Genomic DNA, 25,120 nt, shown 5'->3' on the forward strand with positions numbered 1-25,120 from the left:
AAACAATAACTTTTTACTGAATTTATTTACAATTTGGCTTTGAATCAACAAATGCTAACATAGTTAATAAAGCAATAATTGGTGTATTTACGACTTGGTGTATGTAGGCCTTTGAATGTATGTAGAAATGGTCCTTTATTGTATTATATATATTTACTACATTTAATTTTGACCAATTAAAATGGCCTAAACGACACATATCGGTAATAGTAATAGTAATAACATGAATATAATTCATATTACTAGTAATAACTATTATTAATACAAGTTCTAGAATCGGCATAAGAAATTATTGCCATTGTCAGTGTACATAATTCACAGGTTACTTGGGAACTTGCTTTAGTGATTCTGTGCAACATACAACAATGAACAATTACTAATAAAGCATTATTACGATACAATAATCGTAATATAATAATCATCTTTTTTTCTTACGATTTTTTTTCCATTTTATGTCAATGATATTGACATTTGGACAGTGCCCTCTAAACTCGAGTGAGCGCTCTGTTCCGTTGGGCATCTCTGCGCTCGAGCCCCGCCTCTGTCTTTGAAACGACGCCAGCGCCAAACTCTGGTTCAGGTCAATGATTCTGGTTCTGACTCGGACGGTAAAATGACCCCCGGTACCGAGGAGCCGAGCTGGAGGAAAGTTCAGTCGGTCAGCGGCGTGATCCCCCGGTCCAGACACGGTCACCGAGCCGCAGCAATCCGGGAATTGATCATTGTTTTTGGCGGGGGTAACGAGGGGATCGCGGAGGACCTCCATGTATACAACACTGGTGAGCTAATGCTAAAGCTAATGAGGCTAAAGGCTAATGTTTTTAGCATTTTTAGCATACCCCAACAGTGGAAAGCTGCAAAGTACTCACTCATGGGCGTTTGAAGTACTTGTGACACAAGATAATAAGATCTTTTCTAACATTGCATCGTTTGATTGGTTTAGTAGTTGTAAGGCTAGTTGTGACCTCTCATTCATGGGCTTCAGCTTCCTAACCCAGGTGATACTCTGAGGACTTTGGACCCATCTCAAAGATACTACATTTTGTAAAGTTACTTTTTTGACAGTTGTAAGGTCGAAACGTAAGGGCGATGGCAAGGACACAAATATGAAAAAGTTGATTTGGTTGGAGAAAACTATTACTCTGACGTAGCAAATGTGAATAATTAATTTATGCGTCTAGGGCTGTGGAATTAGTTTGCTTTTTGTCAACGATCTTCCGCCAATCATACATATGGATTTGAGGTCGAAATTATATTGTGGTAAGTGGCATTAATTAAAAGTCTATATTGTTGATGCCTTTACGATGAATACATTTTTTTGTTCATATTTAGTATGAATAAAATCAAAAACCATGATTGCTCTTTATGAAGGGGAAAAAAACTTGATCAAATCTTTGTCATATCGCCCAGCCCTACATCCATGCATCAAGAGTGGCTGAAAATACTCATACTCATACTCATATAATACCCATACTAATATTCAGTACTATTAAATATTGCATTGGTTTGCTAATGTTTTGGACTTTTATCAGCTTGGGCTAATTTATAGCTGCTTATCTGTTTTAGTACATTTACCATCCCTACTCTATATATTCATAGCTTCAAACCATCAATCTGACCTCTGACAGGTCAGAGTCCAACTTAACTCTGATGTAATTCATCATAATCCATCTATTTCCTCTTGAATAAGGAGATGTATTATACATGTTGTATTTAGTTGGTAAGTGTAACACAAAAATGTATTACACACAATCTGCATGTTACTCATGAATAAGCATATGAAATATTTTGACAGTATCAAAACAGTGGTTCCTCCCGGCAGTGAGAGGGGACATCCCTCCTGGCTGCGCTGCACATGGCTTTGTTTGCGATGGGACTCGAATTCTCGTATTTGGTGGAATGGTTGAATTTGGAAAGTACTCCAACAGCCTTTATGAACTACAAGTAATGTTCACTTATTTCTTAATTATTAAATTAAAATAATATTTTTTTAGTTTTTTTTCTCTTACATTTTTTTCTCTTTGTGTTTGTAGGCAAGTCGCTGGTTATGGAAGAAGCTGAGGCCTAGAGCGCCAAGGACCGGCTTTCCCCCCTGCGCTCGAATCGGTCACAGTTTTACTCTGGCAGGAAACAAATGTTATCTTTTTGGAGGATTGGCAAATGACAGCGAGGACCCAAATGGCAACATACCACGGTACTATTTAATACTAATCTGCTATACATTACAATCCTCTTGAAAATTGCTCCACTTTTTTTGAGCAATACTGTTTTTGCTTTTATCACCTTGTTATTATTCATAATTTGACCAAAGTTGAGAAAACCCTTTTTGTTACTATTTTAACAATATTTTTTGTCCTTTTTGCTGATTGGTTTGTTGTCCCCTTTAGGCCTTGATATCTTTAGGAGGACCATATTGATGATTGCTTATGACCAGTTACCTATTACCAATAACACAAGTAATATGAGAACAATCTGTCGTCTTTGAAGACTATTACATTCTATTCTGTTTATTTAATCAGATATTTGGCAGACTTGTTTGAGCTGGAGTTACAGTCGGTATCGGGAGCGAGATGTTGGAGCATCCCAGAGACTAAAGGAGCAGGACCTTCAGCCCGAGAGTCCCACACAGCAGTGGTTTACACTGGCCTGGGCTCCTCAAAGCTGTACGTGTTTGGAGGCATGCAGGGCGCGCGCTTAGACGACCTCTGGCAGCTAGACCTTGGTATGTTTTGTGTTAAAGCTGTATAAAATAAGAAAGAAAAAAACTATATGTCTAGCACAATAACAATAATATTGAGATATCTTTAATATACTTTTAGAAAAATGTCAAAAACTAAGAGCAAAGCGGCTACATTTCGGACTGATAATAATAATAATGATAAGTAATAACAATGTTTCTTGTAAAAGGGATATTTTTGCCGCCCTATTTTATATTAATTTATGAAAAATATCTAACAAAAACTCTGACTTGTTTCTTTAATTCCCTGTTCAGATACTATGGTGTGGTCAGTGCCTGAAACGAGAGGCGGCCGACCGTTTCCCAGAAGTCTGCACACAGCAAACGTCATCGGAAATAAGTAAGAAAATTGTATTTGAAATAATCTACGTTTGATTGATAAATTCAATGGAATGTGAGTGTCTTCTTGTTGCCACTCTGTGCAGGATGTATGTGTTTGGTGGTTGGATGCCGATACCAGACACTGAGAGAGATAAAGTCGTTGGAACAGAATGGATTTGCACTGATTCTTTGAGTGTCCTCAACTTGGGTTAGTGAGAATTATTATATCATTGGTCCAAATCTAAGCAATCGGTTGTACGCTTTGAATGCAAAAAATGTATCGTCTAAAGTATAAAAAGTATGAAAAAGAACTGTATACTGTCCTAATTCCAAGTGAGTGATATTTACAACAAAATAACTCAGAGTACCGGGTAATATAATTACATATTATTGCTGTGGTAAGCATTTATCAGCTGAGATTAAATTTGTACGTCTTACTGTTCAATGCACTTATTATATTATAGCCGTGCAAATAATTGAACTTCAATAGCCCTGTGGCAATAAGAGCCTGTGGTTTGGAGCAGATTCTGGCTTTTGAGGAATACATTTCTGGTACTTTTGTGAAGTAAATTCAACTGACTTAACAAAACCGTTTTTATTTCATTAGGAACAATTTAAATTGACTCCCAATTTGAATTCTGATTCCTACAGATTTATTTTAATCAACAGCTTTGAAACACATCCACGTGGCGGTCTGTACACGCTCGCCGTACGTTGCTTGGAAATGCTTTACAAATCTAATTTCTCTGTTTTCTTCCTCAGACACTTTGAGCTGGCAGAGTCTGGGTCCGGAGCAGCCCGAGGACGTGGAGTCTCAGATGGAGAGCCAGGGCCCTCGGGTGGAAGACCCCTACGCCCTCCGGCCCCGAGCTCGAGCCGGACACTGCGCGGTGGCTGTGGGCTCCAGACTGTATGTGTGGAGCGGGCGGGACGGGTACAGGAAGAGCTGGAGCTATCAGGTCTGCTGCAGGGACCTGTGGTATCTGGAGACGGGTGAGAGGACTCCCGATGATGATAAAGTGCTGACATTATCTTATTACGGCTCGTTAGAGAAAGACGCCGTGTTGTTCAAATAATAACATAAGATCTGCTCCTTTTGTTTGTTCAAGCTTCAAACACTGTTATTTCTCTGTTTTATGAATGAAAGAAAAGGAAAAGAAAACTTTACAACAACAAAGGCAGTTAAATCACACAATTTGGGTTGAAATGATTTTCCTTTGGACTAAAGTTACTAAACTAAAGAAAAAAACAGACTAATTTGTACCTGCTGGATCACTAGGCAGAGTTGGAAAAAATCTAAATTGATACTACTAATGTATACTAATCGACATTAAAACTAGTATCGATACTGAAAGGAATCATATTAATAGAACAAAATTGGTCCTTTCCTGAGTAGATTTATGGTCTTTATTTATATCAGAACTAGTATAGGACCAAATGACTATGTTACAAAACCACAATTACCTTTACCTTTTTATATTATGGTAAAAAATTACGTTCTGCGGACTGATACAACACACACGTGCGTTTGTTTATTAGCGCAACGGATCGCATCTCTCGTCTCCCGTAGATTTCTGGCCACTTCTGCGTCAGCTCGAACTGTCTTTCTCCGTCTTCATTTTGCCCCGTACACTGAGGGAACTATATTATGATAGATCCATGCGCTTAGGCACGCGGAAACGTGGGGACAAACCGCAGGTGAGCAATAGGTGCGTTTTATGATTGATACGTGGCAGGACAAATTATTTATCCACGCCACGAGGAAATATGATTAAAAAAATTGCTGAAAAAAATCTTCCATTCCACCTTTTAATATTGAAATTTATTGTTTTTATTTTTATTGGAACACGGGGAAAACTGGGAAAATTATCTTGAGAGATGTTTTTATCCCTTTCCATTTTGGCTTGAACAACAAAAAAAATGTCTCTTCAAAAGTCATAGTTAAAAAAACAACAGAAAAACGGTAGTACAATGACAGCAAACAATTAAATAAATTGAAAGTTGTGCTCTGAACTGCAGAATATTTTATTATTAATGATGTCAAACCACAAATCGCCTGTCTTGGTTTGTGGTAATGTTGCCTTGCTCTAACGGGTGATGCATGTGTGTAGTGAAGGGATTGTACTTTACACCACACTACTGTACCAACATTTGTTGTTCTGGATCAGCATATTAGTGTTCTGGTCTCATTTTATATAGTCAATTTTGTATTCTTGGTCAATTCTGAAATGTACTTACACCTTTTAACAGCCGGATACTGTGTGTTTGTTTTCCCCAGATCTTCCTTCCTCTCCAGAGCCAGTGCTGCTCATCAAATCCACCGTGAACATGCTGCACGTGGCCTGGCGCCCCCTAGCGGCCGCAGACTGCTACCTCCTCCAGATTCAGCCATCCAGCTCTTCCAGCAACGCAGACGGACAAAACCAGGATTCAAATCAAATGCAGGGACAAGAGAGGGAGGAAGACGCCGCAGGTACGTTCAGCAGAGCTTTTAATGCCACTTAAAAGGGACTAATACATTATTCTCTTTCTAGGTAACAAGGGCCACGTTCAAAAAGAAGACGCTACAAATAAAGGGGAAAACATATGCACAAAGGTAAAGTCTGTTCTCACTTTAGCTAAATGTTTACTTATATCAACGCTTAAGGTATAAATTGTGATTCATTGCTTTTGGCAGTTGCATTCAAACAATCAGAGTGAAATAACCACAGTTTAGTCAATATAAAGCGACTTAGTGTTCAAGAAGAAGCAATATCAGAATTGTGACCAGGTTCTTGTAAAGACAAACAGTTCTTTGCCAGGACTCGAAATGTTACATGTTAGACGTAGCTGTGTTTATTCTAATAGTTTCATTGGTTAAGCTACACATTGTCTAAATAATTAAGCGATTGTCTTACATTGGGCAGGAAAAAGGAGAGAAAGGCGGAGAGGGCTCAAATACCAAACACAGTAAGTCAAGTTCACGGCACTTTCTTTTTTCTGTCATTATTGGTGACAAAAAAACGCAAAATAATACATTTTCTATTTTGATTATTGTGCAAATTACATATTGTTTACAGTACAATAACAACTGTGGCCTAATTTAGTTAATGGCATTTATTTTGATACTACTTCCTGCTTCCGAAGAGTGCACACGCTATTTTGCTCGCTCCGCTTGCTATCGCTGCTTTCCTTATTTATTTTGCTTTCTAATCAGTTTTTGTCTTCCAAACATTTTTGCTTTAGACTTTTTCAAGTAAACCAAGGATTTTAAGAACATTTTTCCAGTTTTAACGACATATCTGACGCCAGCGACATGTCCGGGAGAAGAAGGGAGAAAGACTGTGAACGCTGTCGGAAATATCAACAAGAAATTAATGAGCTGAAAACACGGATATTTGTTTTGGAATCTGAAAAAGTTCTTCACAATACCATTCCTGTGTCAACCGATGGTAAGAAGAGCATACTTTTTACAAGAAAAACTGCTACTTTCAACCTAAACCGCAGTGACTCTGTGTCGTTTCCAAAACTGTCTAAAAACCAGAAAGACCAGGCTGTTTCTTGGAACAAACTTGGAGCAAAGCCTAAACGATACAAAGATAACGTGAAGTCACCTAAAATACAGCTCACCAACAGATTTTTACCACTTTCAGAGATGGAATTAAATGAAAAAAGGAAAGATGACGTGGCCAAAATACAGCGAGGAGGATCTGTGCCAGGAGCCAAGGTCACGCAGATTGTTTTAGTTGGGGACGGCGCGATAAGTCACGTGACGCATGAAAAGATAAACACACATTCTTTTCCAAGCGCCACTGTTTCTGAGATAACGTCACTCCTTCCAAATATTATGGCTAAGCATGGAGGAGCTAAACAGCTGATAGTGCACGTGGGTGCAGTGGACATGCGGCGGGAACAGACTGAAGTTTTGAAAAAAGACTTCTTGAAGTTATTCGACGTGCTTGATAAAATGGAAATCAAAACATTCATAAGTGGACCTCTTCCAAACATCGACAGGAGGATAAACAAGTTCAGCCGGCTTCTTCAGCTGAACACATGGCTGTCCAAAGAGTGTTCCCCGAGAGGACTACACTACATTGAGAACTTCTATCTATTCTGGAAACGAGAGGACCTGTTTAAGAGAAATGGCCCCCACCTATGCAGAGGTGGAGTGAGGGTGCTGACAGAGAACCTGCTCCACGCTCTGAGGCATTGGACTGGGCCTGGACAGGGTCCTGAGCAGATAGTTAGAGAAGAGAGGAATGAGAGAAGAATTCCTGCTCCATCAGCCAGAGACCGAGCCAATGTTTCAACATCAAAAGCACCACAACCTCAGCCTCCACCAAAGGATTCATCAGCAGCTGCTCCACATTCACCTCCACCGCCTCCAGCAAAGGAACAATCTTCAAAGGCCTTGGACCCATCTGTGACAAGCCCAACAACATCCCTGTCATCGCCCCTGCCTTCACACCAGCCCTGGGTTCCCCCTGCAACATCTACTCCCACTAAAGATTCATCATTCTCCTTCTCATCTCCACTCTCACCCATGGGCCTTCCCAGCCATTTTGAAAGTCTGATCAAATCAGGCATTAAGATGGCTCAACTCACGCCCAATATAGCAAGGGCTATGTCAGTACCAACTACACCAACAAAAGCCCCACCACCCATCCCCCCTCGCCTCTCACCTGGTCCCAAACTCTCCTTGGCTACAAAAGCCCCACCACCCATCCAACCTCGCCTTTCACCTGGTATCTCCCATAGCTAGGATGCACTGGGTCTCAGCGTTGCCGGGACTTATTGTCACATTAAAAATCAAACCAACCCGGGGCCATATGTAAAAAGAGCCCCCCCTAGTGCTATTTCTGTAGTCACATCATCACACAGATGGAAAAACAAAATGCGAGCCAGGCCCAATCTGAGAAATGTGATTCATATTCCCTGTGAAAAGATAAAGCCCAGTCTCACTGAAACTAGTCTGAAACTTGCTGTGCTAAATGTCAGATCCTTATGTAACAAATCTCTCTTAATTAATAATTGTATTTCTTCTTATAATCTTGATTTTATGTTTTTAACTGAAACATGGCTTGACAAAAACACAGGAAATGTAGTTCTGATAGAATCTGCTCCACCCAACTTTAAGTTTGAATCTGAAACACGAGAAAACAAAAAAGGGGGTGGAGTCTGTGCTGTCTTTAGAGATGAAATAATTACCCGCAGGTTGTCTTTTGGGGTGTTTTCATCATTTGAGTATGTATCCTTTTAAAATGGAGCTAAAACGGTCTCCATCCATTCTCTTCATTGTTTTATACAAGCCTCCCCAGCACTGCCAACGTTTTATTGATGACTTTACTGAGATGCTTTCAGTCATATGCACAGACTTTGATGGTTTGGTCATTACAGGTGATTTCAATGTGCATGTTGATAATATTTGTGACAGAAACGCTAAAGAGCTTGATGCTGTCCTTGAAACCTTCAGTCTTACTCAGCATGTGAGAGGCCCCACCCACAGCAAAGGACACACTCTAGATCTCATAATTACAAAGGGGGTAAATATTTCAAATGTTAATGTGATCGATGTTGCTCTGTCTGATCATTTCTGTGTCTTCTTTGACCTGTCTGTTTCTCCCAAACCTCCGGTTGTTCCTGCAGTTGTTCAGAGGAGACACATAAGTGATGGCACAGGTGCACTGTTTATGGAAATGATAAACTTTGATAATGTCTCATGTTCTAATGTAAATGATTTGTTGAACGCTGTTACATCTAGTGTTTTGAATGTTCTGGACACCATCGCCCCTATAAAGGCTAAAATGGTTAAAAATAAGCAGAAGGCGCCATGGAGAAATGATGATTCGGTCAGGGCACAGAAAAGGGAGTGCCGCAGGGCCAAATGGAAATGGCGCAAGTCAAAGCTCCAGGTTCAAAAAGAGATTTACAAAGAAAAGCTGAACATGTACAACCTAATCTTATGTAGAACTAGGGAAAGATATTTTTCTGAAATAATTGGAAGCTGCAGTAACAACTCGCGTGTCCTGTTTGCCACAGTAAACAGATTAACAAACCCTCCAGCTCAGCTGCCGTTAGAACTCATTTCCACATCCAAGTGTAATGAGTTTGGATTATTCTTTAATGACAAAGTTCAGGGCATTAAAAATGCTATAAATCCCACAATGCAAAAAATTACCCTAAAACCACCAAGACACTTAGGGCTAACTCACTTTGCACCAGTAACTGACAAAACTGTCCATGAGATCATCACATGCTGCCTTGATGTGTTACCCATCAGATTTCTAAAGTCTGTGCTGAACAGTTTGTTAGCACCATTCACTCATAGTTAACATGTCGCTTCAATCTGGAACATTCCCAATGTCTTTGAAAACTGCGGTCATAAAGCCTCTCCTAAAGAAGAGCAGTCTTGATGCCGCAGTACTGAGTCATTACCGGCCCATCTCTAATCTGCCATTTTGGGGCAAAGTCCTTGAAAAGGTTGTTTACCAACAGCTCACAGATTTCCTCTTAATAAACAACTCATTTGATGTTTTTCAGTCAGGTTTTAGACCTCATCACAGCACTGAGACTGCTCTTGTCAAGGTGACAAATGACATCCGCCTGAACACTGACACGGGCAAAGCCTCAGTCTTAATTATGTTAGATCTGAGTGCTGCTTTTGACACTGTCGATCATGGGATCCTCTTACAGAGACTAGAGGACTGGGTGGGCATCACTGGCACTGCCCTAAACTGGTTAAGGTCCTATCTGGAAGACAGGAAGTACTTTGTTGAAATTGGTAGCTGTGTCTCAGACCACATGACCCTGACCTGTGGAGTGCCCCAAGGGTCAGTCCTGGGTCCCCTTCTGTTCAACCTCTACATGCTGCCGTTAGGTCAGTTGATACGCAGTGAAAATGTGTCCTATCACAACTATGCAGACAACACTCAGATCTATGTTTCACTGTCGGCAGGTGACTATGGACCAGTAGATTCACTCTGTCACTGCATCCAACAGATCAGTTTGTGGATGCAAAACAACTTTCTCCAGCTGAACTCAGACAAGACTGAAATAATCGTTTTTGGCCCACAGAAACAAAGAGAAAGTGTTAGCGGTCACCTCCAGAGTCTCGCTCTAAAACCTACAAACCAAGTTAGAAATCTGGGGGTAATAATGGACTCAGACTTGAACTTTAATAGCCACGTCAAATCAATAACATCAGCAGCTTTTTACCATCTAAAAAACATTGCCAAAATCAAAAATATAGTGTCAAAACCAGATTTAGAGAGACTTATCCATGCGTTTGTCTCCAGTAGATTAGACTACTGTAACGGCCTGCTCACTGGCCTCTCCAAACGAGCTGTAAAACAGCTGCAGTACATCCAGAACGCTGCTGCTCGGGTCCTGACTAGAACCAGGAAGTATGATCACATTAGTCCTGTTCTCAGATCTCTGCACTGGCTCCCTGTGGCTCAGAGAATAGACTTTAAAGCAGCTCTGCTTGTGTACAAGTCTCTCCATGGCCTAGCACAAAAGTACATCTTGGATATGTTAGTGCCATATGAACCATCTCGGACTCTGAGGACCTCAGGGACCGGCCTCTTGCTGGTGCCAGAGTCAGGACAAAACATGGGGAATCTGCGTTTCAGTTTTATGCAGCTAAAATCTGGAACAGTCTTCCTGAAGATGTGAGACAGGCTTCAACTCTGACAATGTTCAAATCCAATCTAAAAACAGTTTTGTTTAGCTGCGCATATGACTGAAACATTTTTTTCTTTGCACTCTTCTCTTTTGTTTGTGATTTTATTAGTTTAGAAAATCAGTTGGATTGATAATTTTTAATTTAGTTAATTTTATTGTATTTCTGTTTCTGTAATTTCTTTCATTATTTGAATGCATTTTTCCTGCTGTGTGAAGCACCTTGAATTGCCTTGTGTATGAAATGTGCTCTACAAATAAACTTGCCTTGCCTTGCCTTGATCTCATATAGGGCTTAATATAGGCTCTCTTCTATTTTAGTTACATTCAGGCGTTCCGCTTAATGTTTTTCCAGCATCTGTCAATTTTGCATCGGAAAGGATTAAGACATTTAAGAATCGTTACACCCGTACTTTCTTTCCCATATCCTGAGATTTAGTTTATTTACTAAAAATGTTTCATGTGCAGCTGAACAGGAGACTTCCACTGCAGGCGACTCGGCTCAGTCCAGTGAGTGACTTTAATTCAAATACAAAAAGCAAATACAATGTACTTTACATAATATATATATTTTTAATTATAGGAGCTGAAGAAACCCAACAGGTGTGGGAACGCCCAGTGCTCATGCATGGTTATTTTTCAGAAGTCATAAGATTGTGTTCAGTGTTAACATAATGATCTTTTCCATTCTCAGGCCCCAGACAGTGGTACATGGTTTGATGTTGGTGTTTTTAAAACACTTTTCTCTGAGGTCCTTCACTTTTATCTCCCGTCTGAAAATGACCAGACCACCACCACTACCAGCAACCGGACAGTAAGCATTAAACACATTTACATTAAACACAGAAACACTTGTCTGTGTCTAATCTAAATGTCTCACTTCTCGTCACAATCCAAGTGTAATTACATCTGTGTTGTTTTCCCATCAGCCTCTGGTGCAGAGGAGAGTATCTCAGGACTATCAGGGCCGGGAGCGCGAGGAGATGTCCCCGGGACGCTCCTACAGGTTCAGAGTGGCTGGCATCAACTGTTTTGGAGCAGGAGACTTCAGTAAAGTCAGCGAGTTCAAGACCTGCCAGCCGGGGTTTCCTGGAGCGCCTTCAGCGGTCAAAATCACGAAGGTTGGATTATTTTACACTAAAATCTGTTTCTTTGGTTTTGCTATTACACGGGCACTCTGTGTATTGTTTGTGTTTTCATATTACATTGTATGAACATGTCTTAAATGAATGGATATGAATGTTTGAAAGGAATGTGTCAATTGTCTGGTCCCCAAAAAGGGAAATGAATTATGCAACTGCTGGGAAAAACAGTTGGCCCACTGCAGAATTGTAATTAAGCTAAATAAATAAATTCTAAATGATTATGTTCCAGCCTTGGCACATTAAGCTTCATAACTAGTTACCTAAACATTAATATTTCTACTCCCCCCATTATTTCCCTCTTTCAGCTCAACGACACGGTGCACATTGCCTGGGACGCGCCCTCCTCTCCGTCGGGGAAGATCATGGAGTACTCCATGTATCTGGCGGTGAAGAAGAGCCGCTCTGCCTCCAGCTCCGAGCGCCCGGGGCAGATGGGCTTCATCCGCATCTACAGAGGCACGAAGACGTCCTGCTCCGTCAGCTCGTCCCACCTGGAGAACGCCCACGTCGACAGCTCCCAGACAAACCGCCCCGCCGTCGTGTTCAGGATCGCAGCCAAGAACGAACAGGGCTACGGGCCGGCCACGCAGATACGCTGGATACAAGGTAAGAACCCAAAACCTACTTGAAGCGTGTAGCCAACAGTGGGCGAATCCTCCCTGTGGGTCCTTTGGTTATAAACACTGGGAGCAGCACCGCCCACCGCTCCTGACGCAACGAGTAAAACCTTTAACTAGTTGAGGCTGTTCTATTCATACATCTCTTTTGCTGCAGAGGAGCAAAAACGTCCTTCTGAAACGTACATTTTTGTTGTTTGTACAGTTCCCACTAAAACGCAAAGCTCCACGTCCAAAGCAGACAGCGGCGCAGTGGGCCGAGACGCCGCCGACAGGTAACACTCCCTCATACTGTGCGTGCGACTTATTTTAAACGTTTTTATTTCATACTCTTTTTTTTCTTTTTTTTTTTTTCTTTTGCAGCTCAGGTTGACGATCGTTGGCGCTGCGGCCCTTTTATCTACATTAAAGACTCAGGAATTAGGCTGAACGCCACCCTAAAGTTGTACAGTATAATATAGTTTTGTTAATTTATTTTTGTATGTATTTAAATTTGATACTTGTACATGTGTGTTCACGGGCTTAACCACTTTTAGAAGGTTACGGGGAATCTTTATGATCTTGCTGATGGCCAGTGCCTTTAAGTGTTTGTGTCACTGTTTGGACAAAGCGCAGACGTTTGGCATTAAAGGAGACTCTGGCGTCATCTATTCACAGGCTTCAGATTCCTGTTTACACGCAACACTTTCAGCATTCAAAAGACATAATGTTTCGTTTTTAAATTGTTGACTGCTGTGGCAACGGCCCTGATATTTCATCATCCTGTAACTCGTATATAGTGTTCTTTTTTTTTTTAATTCCTTGTAATATTGTCAACGTCTAATTGAAATGTTACGTAGTGCACTTTTAAGGTGGATGTATCTACCTGCTTGTCTCTGTGGACGTGACATCGCTTTGCCCGGAATGTCCCACAGTACGGCATTAAACTTTTCTATCTCGCATTTATCAAATTGCACAAAAACACGTTGGAAAAACATCGTTCTTCGCAGATCTGACCTGTAACTTAGACCTGTGGCATCATCTGCTTTTCTCTGTTGAGATCGACACATTTAATGGCAATAAGATCTCCATGGAGACAAGCGGGTAACCAGAATAGTTACACCGTGCAGCACAATGGTATTTATTAAAATCCTTCGAATAAGAGTCGCACCATAGTCTCGGCAGATTGTCCTGCAGATGGTAAAATGTAAAGTTATGGATTGTTGAACCCAATTAATTCAAGTGTCATGAAGCGTCCTCTTGTGATATTACTTTGTTGTATTGTATCAATGACAATCACACTTTGGCTGTTTTTATAAGAGCATTTTGTGTTACTTTTTCACTGTTATTTTGTATGTTTCCGTTTAGTTGTTTTGTGTTGGCCTTGACTGAAGCCCTATGTAACACCAAAATTTCCCCATGTGTGGACAATAAAGGCTATCTTATCTTGCTATTATGGTTTGTAGTTGTGTACAAAAGTGAAAATAGAGCTCTATTCTTACTACCACAGAGCAACACACTTATGTATTTTAAATTAAAAGTATAAATTTGCATTTCTTTTCCTTTTTTTCTATTTCTCTAATTCACATTTGTTATAATGTTGCCCAAAATCCTTCTGCTTTCCACTTTTATAGTATGTACAGAGATTCTAAACTATTCAGTCATGTTCAAATTGCATTATCTAGATTCTTTATATTGTATAGATTATGGTAAATTGATTCCAATTGCGTTTTACAGTTACTGCATCATTTGCTTTCATTACATCTCGTCACGTGAAACCATTAATAATTGTAAATAAATGGCACAACACTGCATTTCAATCAGCAGAAGGTGTTTCTGTGTAAAAGTTACACCTCCGGCGAGTGAAGATTGGCCCTTCCACAGACGATCTTCGGTTTTTAAACTCATTTCCCATGATGCATCAGTTTGTAGTCACCAGATGAGCTAGCGCGTTAGCACTACTTAGCTTACTTGGACTGGTAAAAGGTCAATAAAACGGGTTCTGAGTTTGGAAAGGTGAGTAATTTAAATCAAACCTAAAAATAATGGTGCGTTGTGTTACAATGTTTGCTATTTAGCAAAATATTGTAATAAGTCGCCTTTTTATGCTGTTATTTTTCTTCTTGAATCTATTTGCTGCTGCGGTATGTTACTTATCGCCGAGTGGACGCCCATTTTCGGACTTTTTCATTATTCCACGACTTTAAGTTGGAAATGCAGAACAGTCTGTGATCTAAAGCCTTTAATCGCGTTTATCTCTAATAGCGCCACATTTGAAACACAAACCGGTCAAGTTGTTGCAGTGTTAATGAAACAGTAATCAGTTATGTCTCTATATTTTTGGTATGCTGTTGTTGTTGTTTTGTTTTTTATCCAATTGTTACATTACCACCAGACTTTATTCCTTGGTATGTGAAATGTGAAATGTGAATGTTTAAGCTCAGTATGTTCCCCCTAGCAGATTCCTTTGTTTGTTATGATAAATCAACTGTTATTTCAAAAAAAAAGAGAAAGAAATCTGCCATTCTGCGCTATGGCAGACACTTTTGCGAGTGACAGCGTAATGCATGGCCAGATTATGTCCAGTTGCCATGACGATAGTGTCACGCACGCTTGTCCTATGTCACACAGCACTCCATGAAATAAGAAATAGTGCAAAAAATGACATCTTGTCATTGACAAGAATCTCTTTCTCTCGCTCTCTCTTCTGATCTCTCTTCTTCTCACTTTGTCTCTTTCTTTCTCTCTCTTAATCACTCTCGTTCTCGCTCTCCTGCTCTCTATTTCTCTCTCTCTCCTGCTCTCTCTCTTCTTTTCAATTCGTCTTTCTCTTTCTCCTGATCTCTTCTCACTTTGTAAATTTCTTTCTTTCGCTCTCTCTCTTTCTCACTCTCGTTCTCTCTCTCTCCTGCTCTCTCCCTCTTCTTTTTAGTTTTTTCCTTTTATACTGCTTAAAACACGTACTTTGCAGAGGTACAACTGCAGTAGGTGGCTGTAAATGCACCTTTTGAGTTGGCTGCCAAACGCCATTAAAAGCAACAGAACAACCGAGGAATATCGAAAGTAACGGCAAGAATCACACAACAAATATCTACAAAAAGTACGTTGAAATAAGTAATGCTTTGAAAAGACTAAGCGCTCCTCTGCAGATTCACTCTTTACATGAATGGTTCCTCGTTGGTGTTCGTAAAAGTGGAAAATGCCATGTTATTCTATTGTTATTAAAGTGCTTGTATTTGTCAATTGCAGCCTATAATCGGCTAAACCTCAGTTGTCATGCGCTGCTACAATCTCACATTGCATCTTTTATAGCCCGGAGTCGAGCCTTTTGACCTCCTCATTCATTCTCTAATGTTAACTCTTTGTATTGTAAATGACAGAAGTAACTGCAATCAGCTCTCACTTGATCTTGGTTTCCACAACAGAAGCAGCCTGGAGTCGAGGGCCAATCACTTGAGACCCATCCACACACAGCCCTATGTAAATGGATAAACTGTGATTAGCAGTGGCTTGTGGGATCCCCTCTTGGTCTCCACGGCTACGACTTACAACAAACCTTGAGAGACGTGGCTCCACCTGGCTGCGCCGCTCATACACGCAGAGAGGCCGACGTGAGTGTCACGTTGTGTGTTTCTGTCTGAATCCGCAGGCGAGACGGGATGACGGCCTCGGCTCTCGGCCTGTCCGCGCCGCTCCCCTCGAGCATGGAGGCGGGCGTCGGGCGGTCGGCGGCGATGCTGGGGCTGTCGGCCAGCCTCGGCGGGGCAGAGATGGAGCTGCAGAAGATGCTGATTGACGAGCGGCTGAAGGGCGAAAACCACAGGACGAACTACCTGGCACTGAAGTCCGAGCACACCAGGTAAATGACGGCATGGATAAATACTCAAGTCTATTTATGAACACGGCCACTGTGTTCTAGAGAGGTCACGATGTCAACTTTGAGTTATGGTCAGAAAAAACATCACGATTTAACGATTATTCATGATTATTGAGACTATTAAACAACAATGAAATCTTTCATTTCCTTTCATTTCCGTTGTCTAACATGTTCAATTTGACAGAACATATACATTTAGGTCTATTTTTAGACTAGATTGACCTAAAAAAGACTTAATTGTGCTTCTAAAATTGTCACGTTATTATTTGTCTATTTTTATAATAATTTTATTTATTTATTAACCTTTTTTAATCAGGTAAGAAAACCCCACACTTACACTAATAAGACATTTAAGAACAAATAAAAATGGAGTACATTTAAAAGCACATGGGGCACGGCGGGCTGTAAAAGCGGTTTGCGCCATGACCCTCCGCTGACCTGAACACTTTAAACTCTTGACATCCCTACGGTGTTCATGGGTTTCAGAATGATGAGAAATTAGGACGGTTGCCATAGCAATTAACAATTTAAAGATAAACATCGTCAACTTCCCTCCAGTATATATTTTTTCCTACTCTTAGTTTATATTTTTATCAAGTTTTTATTCTGATTATTTGCTTGTTTTTTGTCATTATTGTGTTTTTTTAATCGTTGTCTCTGTATGTACTTAAAGACCTCAACAAAAAGTAAGAACCAATTCACAGGAATAAACAGTTGAAAATGTCAGACAAATTAAACGTTTATGAGATTTTTTAAAATTAGAATTTGTAGTTTTATTGGTTTAAAAAAAATAAAAAGTATTTTTTCCCCCAGTCTGCTGGACGAGTTCACCCGTGTGCAGAACGAGCTGCGGCGGTTGATGAGCGACAAACAGACTCAGCAGGAGCGACAGCAGCTGCTTTTGGCCGAGCTCAGGGGGGATCTGCTGGACAAGACCCGGGAGCTCGAGGACCTCCGGCTGCAGGTGTGTGCGGGGGTCTTCTGCACTTTCTGCTTTACACGCCGTTTTAGCTTTTACACTTGTTTAGCGTCGCTCCCTTACTGTAACCTTATTGAAATCAAAGTGGTGTGTTTTTGTCATGTTTGAGTGCAAAACTGGGGCATAACAATATACATGGGTATTATTTTCAGTTAACGAACATACATTTTTATCTTTATTTTTATTCTTATTTTTTATCTGATAGCTTATTGTTATGACTTATTCATAGTTCATTGTTTCATTGTTTTGTGTTGCATCAAATCACCAAGACAAGTTCTATGTTTGTGAATTTTGCTCATTGACAATGGCAATAATTCTTTTCAGGGTTTTAAAAATGCATTATGTTGATATTGCCTTAATGAAAGAGTTTGTTGCTGGTTGTTAAAGATGATCGAAATAAGGATAATATTAAGGTCAGTTGTAAAAAAAAAAAAATGCGACTTAAACCTTAACGTATACATTCAAGCCTCAGATAATACAGTTAAAGACATATTATAGCACGTTCCTGTTGGATTTACGTAATATTGTCTGATTATCGTTCTCAGGCTAGTCATATTTTATTTTTTTGTCTGTTTTGTTTATAAATGTTTGTGCTTTGGGGTGCACGGTGGCAAAGGCGGTTAGCGCTCTTGCCTCCCAAGAAGGAGATCATGGGTTCGATTCCCGGACCAGACCAACATCACATGATCTCTCTGGGTGGAGTCTGCATGTTCTCCCCGTGTTACCGTGGGTTCTCTCCGGGTTCTCCGGCTTCCTCCCACCGTCCAAAGACATGCATGTGTTAGGTAAAATTGGTGACTCTAAAATTGGCCCTAGTGAATGAATGTGAGCGTGAACTGTCTGTAATGTCTATGTCTCTGTGTTGGCCCTGTGACGAGTTGGCCACTGTCCAGGATGTACCCCGCCTAAGGCCCGAAGTCACTGGGATAGGCTCCAGTCACCCGCGACCCCGAAAGGGAACAAGCGGTAGAAAATGGATGGATGGATGGATGGATGTTTGTGCTTCCAGGTCATGACTCCTCAGCGTCTGGAGCTGCTCAGAGCTCAGGTGCAGCAGGAGATGGAGGGTCCAATCAGAGAACGCTTCAACAAACTGGAGGAGGTCTGTGGCTTTAAAATGATTACAGTTCTTCTACTGGAGTTAAACAATTTGACTACAAATGACGCACTATTTCTGATGAAGAGATGATGAGTTTAAAAGAAGTCTTCCACTGTTTTACCTTTTTTAAGGTCACTGCAGTACATTTAGGTGTTCTCAAATGATGATTAATTGTTAAAAGAATCATTATTATTTAGACTTGTTTTGCCTCTCAATTTGCCTATTTTCCTCATAGTACCGTATTTTCTAGAGTTCTCTAGATAGTCGCAATAGCCAAAAAATTCATTATAGAGAAGAAAAAACATAAGTCGAGTTTAAGTTGGTGAAATTAATTTGCTAAAATCCAAGACCAAGAACAGACATTTCATCTTGAAATGCAATTTAAAATAATAACAGATGAGAGAACATGGTGAATAGGTGTACGTATGCTAACGCTAACACCTTCAGCTACATGAGGCACAGACAGAACTGTGGTAAGCGTCTGGTATGTTAACGTAACATATGAACAGTTATTCATATAACTATAGCATAAAGAACATGCTAACACGTTTACCAAAGCATCAGTTTTACCCCAAATCACTAAATCCATTAAATTCTTCTTCCTCTGTGTCACTTCTAAACAACTCCACAAACTCCAGAGGTAGAGGAAGTGCAGATTCTTCTTCTGTGTCGCTTAGAGCCTAGAGCGCCCTCTTGTCGTTGACAGTGTGAAAATAACAAACTATATCATATAAATCGCTCCGGAGTATATGTCGCACCTCGGCCAAAACAATTACTTGTAGTCCGGAAAATACGGTACTTAGAATATCACATAGTCCTCTTTGCTCTAAGCCGACTCAGAGCTGCAGTGGTTATTGTTACAGGGCTGGAAATATGTCACAAGATAAGCACCTTTCAGGCCCTTCTTCACTGCTCTTTTCTGCAGGAGGCGGAGAGATACAGATCTGAGTACAACAAGCTGCGCTACGACTTCACGCTCCTCAAGTCTCAGTTCGACCATCAGCGAGAGGAGCACTTCAGGACTCTGGAGGAGCGCAGGATCGTCTACGAGGCAGAGGTGCACTGGACAAATCATCTAAAATAACATAACGCGTCGATAAGAGCTTGAAATAAGTCGTATTTATCTTGTTTTGAGTATATTTTGACCACTGGTACCGTAAAGCAAGATTGCCAATGGAATAAGACAAACGTTTTCTAACTTAAAATGAGAAAATGCTACTATACATGAAATAGGAACAAAACTTACTAGTTTTATTGGGAAATCTTATTTGAAAATATACTCGAATAAAATCTATACTACTTATATCAATCACTTTTTAACTCTTTGGGCATTCAGATTCTTCTAAATGCTTTTATTCAACAGCTCCTTGTAGTTTAACAATATTATACTGTTTAATTTTACAGTACTTGGAGTTTTGAGTGCAAAGTTGGAATGAGCAAAGCATGACTTACACAAACGTCTTTAATCCCACCAGATTTCCCGTCTGGAGAAGGACAGAGAAGACCTGGTGGCTCAATACCAGGGCGCGGACCCTCTTTGCGACGGTAAGCGGGCGGAGGGTCTGCTCAGGGAGAAGGCGCAGCTCCTCACACGGCTGAAGGGGCTGGAGACCGAGGTCACAGAGCTCCGGGCCCAGAGGGACAACTCGGGACAACAGGCCGAAAACGTGCAGCGCATTCAGGTCCGGCAGATCTCAGAAGCCCACGCCGCCGCCAAGTCTCTGGAGGTGAGAGGAGGAGGAGGAGGAGGAGGAGGAGGAGGAGGAGGAGGAGGAGGAGGAGGAGGAGGAGGAGGAGGAGGAGGAGGAGGAGGAGGAGGAGGAGGAGGAGGAGGAGGAGGAGGAGGAGGAGGAGGAGGAGAATACGTACACCTATTCACCATGTTCTCTCATCTGTTCAATTTCAAGATTAAATGTCTGTTCTTGGTCTTGGATTTTATCAAATAAGTGTGACTTACATATGTTTTGTTTTTTTTCTCTATTGTGCATTTTTTGGCTTTGCCTTATAGTCCAGAAAATACGGTAATGAATATATGGTGGAAGCAAATTCGTTTTTAAAGCTAATTTTTCTCCTCAGGCGGAGCGTCAGTCGTTGCGTTTGCATCTTGAGCGGGTCGAGACTGAGCTGAAGACCACCCTCGAACAGAACTCGGACCTGACTGCAAAACTACACAAGGCAGAACGGGAGGTCAACGCACTCGACTGCCAGGTAGACATTTAGACCAACGATCGAGAGACAGAAATGTGCTCTCTTGTGTTGTATTAATGAGTACAACTAACCTTTCCCTTTTTGACACTTCTCAGATGAACAGCATGAAACACTCGCACAAGCTGGAGCTGGCCACGGTCAAACTGGAATGCGCTCGGTCCAAGGCAGAAGTGGAGCGGGACAGAGAGGCACTCCAGGCGCTGAACGACGGTATCACAACCAACACTAGAACACCTTACGATTGGCCGTGCACGGCATTAACACGCAGGCTTCATCGGGTTTTAGGTCTGCAGTCGGATGTGGAGGTGCTGAAGGCGACTGTGGAGCGACAGAAGGAGTTTTTGGTGGAGAAGGAGCGAGAGGCGGTGAGGAGGGTCCAGGCGGCTCGGGAGGAGGAGTTCAGGCAGACCGCTGTGCTGCACGAGGACAAGTAAGACAAACTCCGGCCTAACCTACATTTGGAGAGAAAGAACCCGTGGACCCGGACCCCGTTTGTGTTGTCGCGGCTTCTCGTCTCTGCTATTGTCCCGTTTGTGGTCGTAGATTGGAGTTGGAGAACCGCCTTGTCACGTTGGAACAGCAGAGGGCGCTATATGACGCTGCAGCTCAGGCCCAAAAGGAGGAGTGTGAGGATCGCATAAGGAGCGCTCAGCAGGCAGAAGAGTCGGCCAGGAGAGAGCTGCAGAACCTCAGGTGCTCTACACGTGGTTAAGACGAAGGGAGCTAAAGCACTGCTGCTGATCGGTTGCCATGGCGCTGGGCGAAGGATGCGTCAAATCTATAAATAAGACATTTGCTACAGGGACAGTAATATAATGTACGGATTTAAAGACATTATGTATTTTCTTCAGATCCAAACTGCACCAGCAGAGTTCACAGCTGGATGAACTGGAGCGACAGAAAGCAGAGGTCGCTGAGCTAAAGCGAGTATGTGACTGATCTGTGCTGCACCATGTTCTAAACAATGGCACGTGTTTATTGTTTAACTTTCACAAAAACATGATGGACACTCTCTTATCTTTGAAGCAAAACCAGGAGCTGAATGTGCAGCTGGGGACACTGTCCCACTCCGAGAGTGACCAGAGGGAGACCAACCAGAGGCTCCGAGAGACTCTGGACAAGGCCCGAGAGGAGCTGAGGGCGTCCCGCACAGAGGCCGAGAGGAGCCAGCACCAGTCTGAGAGGTTCTACTATTGCACTCCAATAAAACCATATTTTAAATGTTTAGCTTATATACATGTCATACATCCTTACTGTTCTGTGCTTATACCACAAAAGAGAAAGTATCATCATTATTATCTTTGAGCACACACCCAACAGAACAGAGCTTAGATATGATAATCATTTAGTTTTGTGTGACAAAAGCCGATCTCATGTAATGTCAGTGTTTATGTTGTTGATGTGCAGGAGCCTGGAGGACCGGCGGGTGGAGTGGCTGGAGGAGAAGCACAAGTTTCAGGAGCGAGAGGCTGAACTGCAGCAGAAATACTCTCATCTCAAAGACAAGCTCCAGAGGGCAGCCAAGGCTCAGAAGAAGGTGTGCTCACATTCATGATCACAAACAAATATGCATTTAATATAAGAGGATAAACACTGGTAAAAACTGGTAGTAAAATGGTCAAACAAAAGTGTGCACTAAAGGCACCTGGAAAAATAAATTTCAAATGCAATTTCCAGTTATGAAAAAATACATATATTAAAAAAAGAGCTTTTTACAGGTTGAATCCTTTCATGTCTGAAAGGGAAGTGGACACAAACTTGAGTGCTAAAGAGTTCTAACTTAACAACATGTTTTACCCTAAACATGGTTTGTCTAAAAGTGAACTCTTGATTTCAGAGGAAAACGTTGACTGAAAATCGAGAGAGGAAACTTCAGGACAAGATCCAGCTGCTGGAGGCGAAGAACACAGAGGTGGAGCTGGAGGCAGAAGCTGCTAAAAAGTGAGACTCTTGAGCACTAAATAGTAATACATCTGTCAAAATGAATGCTGGGCTTTCTACATAATTACTAACCTACATTTATATTATAAATCAGTAATGTTTTTCAATTCTATATGTTCAGTTGTTCAGTATGTTCTGGTTGATTGCGCAGCACGGGCTCTTGTTATCTGCATGTGACTTCAGAGCTTTCTCCTGTGTGAGATTTAATCTGTTTTATCTTTTGCACAGACACGCTTCAAACTCAGAGGACCGGACCAGAGTGAGCCGACAGCTCAAAGAGCTGCAGCGGCGCCACAACCAGTTTCGTCAACTATTACTGGAGGGTCAGGGGTCGTTAAACATCGGGGCCCCGTTCATGGCCTCCTCCCCTCGTCACCAGTACACGGGGCCCAAGTCTGAGGGAGCCATGCCAAACATCACTGTGAGTCCTGCAGAGTCATGTTTAGAATGACACACAGGTTAAACTGAGTTACTGGAACATTAACACTAAACTGCTTGTGCTTCTGTGTGGTCAGGACTCTCAGCTCACAGACCTGTCCCTGCTGCGCCAGAGGCTTCAGGATCTGGAAAACGCACAGCTTCAACAAATGGAAGAATTGGGAAACGTGGACCCTTCTGAGAGAGACACGTAGACAGACTCTTTTGTACGAAAACATGGAATTACAACATCAGCGTCTTCCTCAGGGTTTTTATTGTACACTGTTGCACTATATTTATAAAACTTTTTCACTGTTAAATAATTAAAAGTTCATAAATGGTTGTTACATTGTCCATTTCTTCCAAGTCTTTTTTTCCTTAGTTCCAGGAGCAGCTTTTAAGTTCATCAAATGAGTTCTTGACATGATGTAGTTGCTCCTTCAGCTCAGAGGGGGCGCCATTCTGCTCCAGTTTGTCTTTGATCTGTGGGAAAAGTGTTTTTATTATTTAGTACTCAAAATGTCAGTCATTAATAGCTGTTTGAGAGGAAAACGTTCAATTTTAGTACAGTTTATGAGCAATAACTTTAAAATACAATATATTTTAGGAGCAGTAGTATGTATATATCTGAAAGTTATTGCAAAGTGCTTTTATCAGATATATATTACGTACTTTTAAACTGACTGTATCTGTTTAGAGGAATATTTCTGAAGAAAGACCAAGTTAACCTTTTTGAAGTATTCCGGTTTCACGGGGCGTTACAGTAAATGACCAAAACAGTTGATATTTTGGGAAAAGACCAACTGCTCGGACGATAAACTATATATTTATCTTGTTTGTCCATAATTACATGTGGACTATTTTTGCTTATAACATTGACACATTCTTATTTCGGAGAAGTGAGCAGGAAGCTGGTCAGATAAGAGGAACATTCAAAAGTGCTAAGTAACATTTCCTCTTATCAGCGTCTTGTCACACTTATCAGACCCTTCCTCATAAAATATCTGAGAAATTGTGTCCTTTTTTATTTTATTATTTTTTTAGAGATTTAGCCTTTATTGTTCTCCCTTTATCTGCTGCCGATTACCTTTTATTAAAAAACAAAAAATAAATGCATTAATAACACAATTTGGAGATTTTATGGTGTGGTTTTCCATTGGCTTATTATTGTTATAAAATGCCCTATATTTCTACATTATATAGATTTTTTTTGGCTGAATGTACCGTATTTTCTGGACTATAAGTTGCACCAGCCAAAAAATGCATAATAGAGAAAAAAACATATATAAGTTGCACTGGAGTATGAAATGCGGTTACAAGTGTGAAAATAACAAATAATATCACATGTAAGTCGCTCCGGAGTATAAGTATATAAGTATAAATATAAGTATAAGTCGCACCCCGGCCAAAACTATGAAAAAAGGTGCGACTTCTAGTCCGAAAAATACGGTAGTGATTTTATTTTTGTTTCTCACATAGGTTTTAATGAGGACTAAAGCAGGACTACAAGAGTTTAAAACCTCAAAGTAAATGCACAGGAACATCTATAAACCACCTGCTTCAGAGGAACTACTCGGATGACTAAGGAGGGTAAATACACGACAGAAGCGGATGCACTGAATACTTCGTAATACTTTGTTGGTCGGTATGAAACGTGTTGTGTACTGACCTCTGGGAAATAGCGCTGGATGAACTTGTAGAGCTCTTTCAGCGCAGCAGCTTCATTGAACTCGTTTTCATGTTTCTGAAACACAGAGAAAGGTGTTTATTGTTGAAGCTGGTGTAGATTTAAACCCGGAGACTCTCACCTTTGACTCTTTCTGTAAAAATGTTCTGAACTCTGAGTCAGCAATCGAAGGCTGATCCTGGATCTGTTTGTAGTACAGCTTCACTTCCTGTTTGTATTTGGGGATTTCTTTGGCGTAGAGGAGCTTATTGGTGGGTGTGTGCTTCAGAAAAACACAAAATAAAGAGAATTTATCACTGAAAATTGATATTGACAAACCTCAGTCTTCTCAGCCCTGGTATTTAAAGGTGTAATACGGAACATTTCTGGTTGAAGGTCTATTAAGAGTTTATCTTTATGTTATTGCTTTGCCTGAAATGTTCCACAGTTTGGCAAGTTACAGGTCAGAGCTGTG

General features: G+C 41.1%; 3 protein-coding genes across 3 annotated transcripts in view; 2 read left to right on the forward strand and 1 right to left on the reverse strand.

The window, feature by feature from the left end:
* The first annotated feature begins 517 nt into the window (after positions 1-517).
* On the forward strand, positions 518-13,115 carry hcfc2 (host cell factor C2). Its single transcript, XM_072454976.1, has 17 exons — positions 518-779; positions 1,796-1,944; positions 2,034-2,194; positions 2,520-2,722; positions 2,993-3,077; positions 3,163-3,266; positions 3,821-4,051; positions 5,337-5,531; positions 5,593-5,654; positions 5,965-6,007; positions 11,186-11,227; positions 11,301-11,320; positions 11,412-11,531; positions 11,647-11,838; positions 12,168-12,468; positions 12,685-12,754; positions 12,843-13,115. The coding sequence occupies exons 1-17, from the start codon at positions 614-616 to the stop codon at positions 12,850-12,852; spliced, it is 2,154 nt and encodes a 717-aa protein (XP_072311077.1). The 5' UTR covers positions 518-613; the 3' UTR covers positions 12,853-13,115.
* Positions 13,116-16,092: 2,977 nt separating this feature from the next.
* On the forward strand, positions 16,093-23,322 carry cep83 (centrosomal protein 83). The gene is made up of 15 exons (XM_072454977.1): positions 16,093-16,317; positions 17,149-17,299; positions 18,324-18,416; positions 19,339-19,470; positions 19,889-20,140; positions 20,490-20,621; positions 20,717-20,831; positions 20,907-21,051; positions 21,165-21,314; positions 21,473-21,548; positions 21,648-21,805; positions 22,029-22,158; positions 22,459-22,562; positions 22,791-22,983; positions 23,078-23,322. Exons 1-15 carry the CDS (start codon positions 16,118-16,120, stop codon positions 23,192-23,194), a joined length of 2,148 nt encoding a protein of 715 aa, XP_072311078.1. The 5' UTR covers positions 16,093-16,117; the 3' UTR covers positions 23,195-23,322.
* Positions 23,323-23,348: 26 nt separating this feature from the next.
* The window catches only part of plxnc1 (plexin C1), a 32,174-nt gene continuing 30,402 nt past the window's right edge, over positions 23,349-25,120 (reverse strand). Inside the window, exons 28-30 of the mRNA XM_072454984.1 lie at positions 24,788-24,928; positions 24,649-24,723; positions 23,349-23,462 (exon numbers count right to left, since the gene is read on the reverse strand). Coding sequence (XP_072311085.1) covers positions 23,358-23,462; positions 24,649-24,723; positions 24,788-24,928 — 321 coding nt within the window. The 3' untranslated portion in view covers positions 23,349-23,357. The remainder of the gene's footprint in view (positions 23,463-24,648; positions 24,724-24,787; positions 24,929-25,120) is intronic.

The sequence above is a fragment of the Eucyclogobius newberryi genome, unplaced genomic scaffold, assembly GCF_026437365.1.
Source record: "Eucyclogobius newberryi isolate DKJ021-1_F unplaced genomic scaffold, fEucNew1.0.hap1 SCAF_2, whole genome shotgun sequence".
NCBI lineage: Eukaryota > Metazoa > Chordata > Actinopteri > Gobiiformes > Gobiidae > Eucyclogobius > Eucyclogobius newberryi.

Excerpts from the sequence above, each read along its gene's own strand:
- hcfc2 (XM_072454976.1), top strand. The coding sequence starts at position 614 with ATGACCCCCGGTACCGAGGAGCCGAGCTGGAGGAAAGTTCAGTCGGTC. Across the intron at positions 1,945-2,033 it reads ACAGCCTTTATGAACTACAA|GCAAGTCGCTGGTTATGGAA; the intron begins GTAATGTTCACT and ends TTGTGTTTGTAG. Across the intron at positions 4,052-5,336 it reads CCTGTGGTATCTGGAGACGG|ATCTTCCTTCCTCTCCAGAG; the intron begins GTGAGAGGACTC and ends TGTTTTCCCCAG.
- cep83 (XM_072454977.1), top strand. The coding sequence starts at position 16,118 with ATGACGGCCTCGGCTCTCGGCCTGTCCGCGCCGCTCCCCTCGAGCATG. Across the intron at positions 21,549-21,647 it reads AGGTCGCTGAGCTAAAGCGA|CAAAACCAGGAGCTGAATGT; the intron begins GTATGTGACTGA and ends TTATCTTTGAAG. Across the intron at positions 22,563-22,790 it reads GAGGCAGAAGCTGCTAAAAA|ACACGCTTCAAACTCAGAGG; the intron begins GTGAGACTCTTG and ends TCTTTTGCACAG.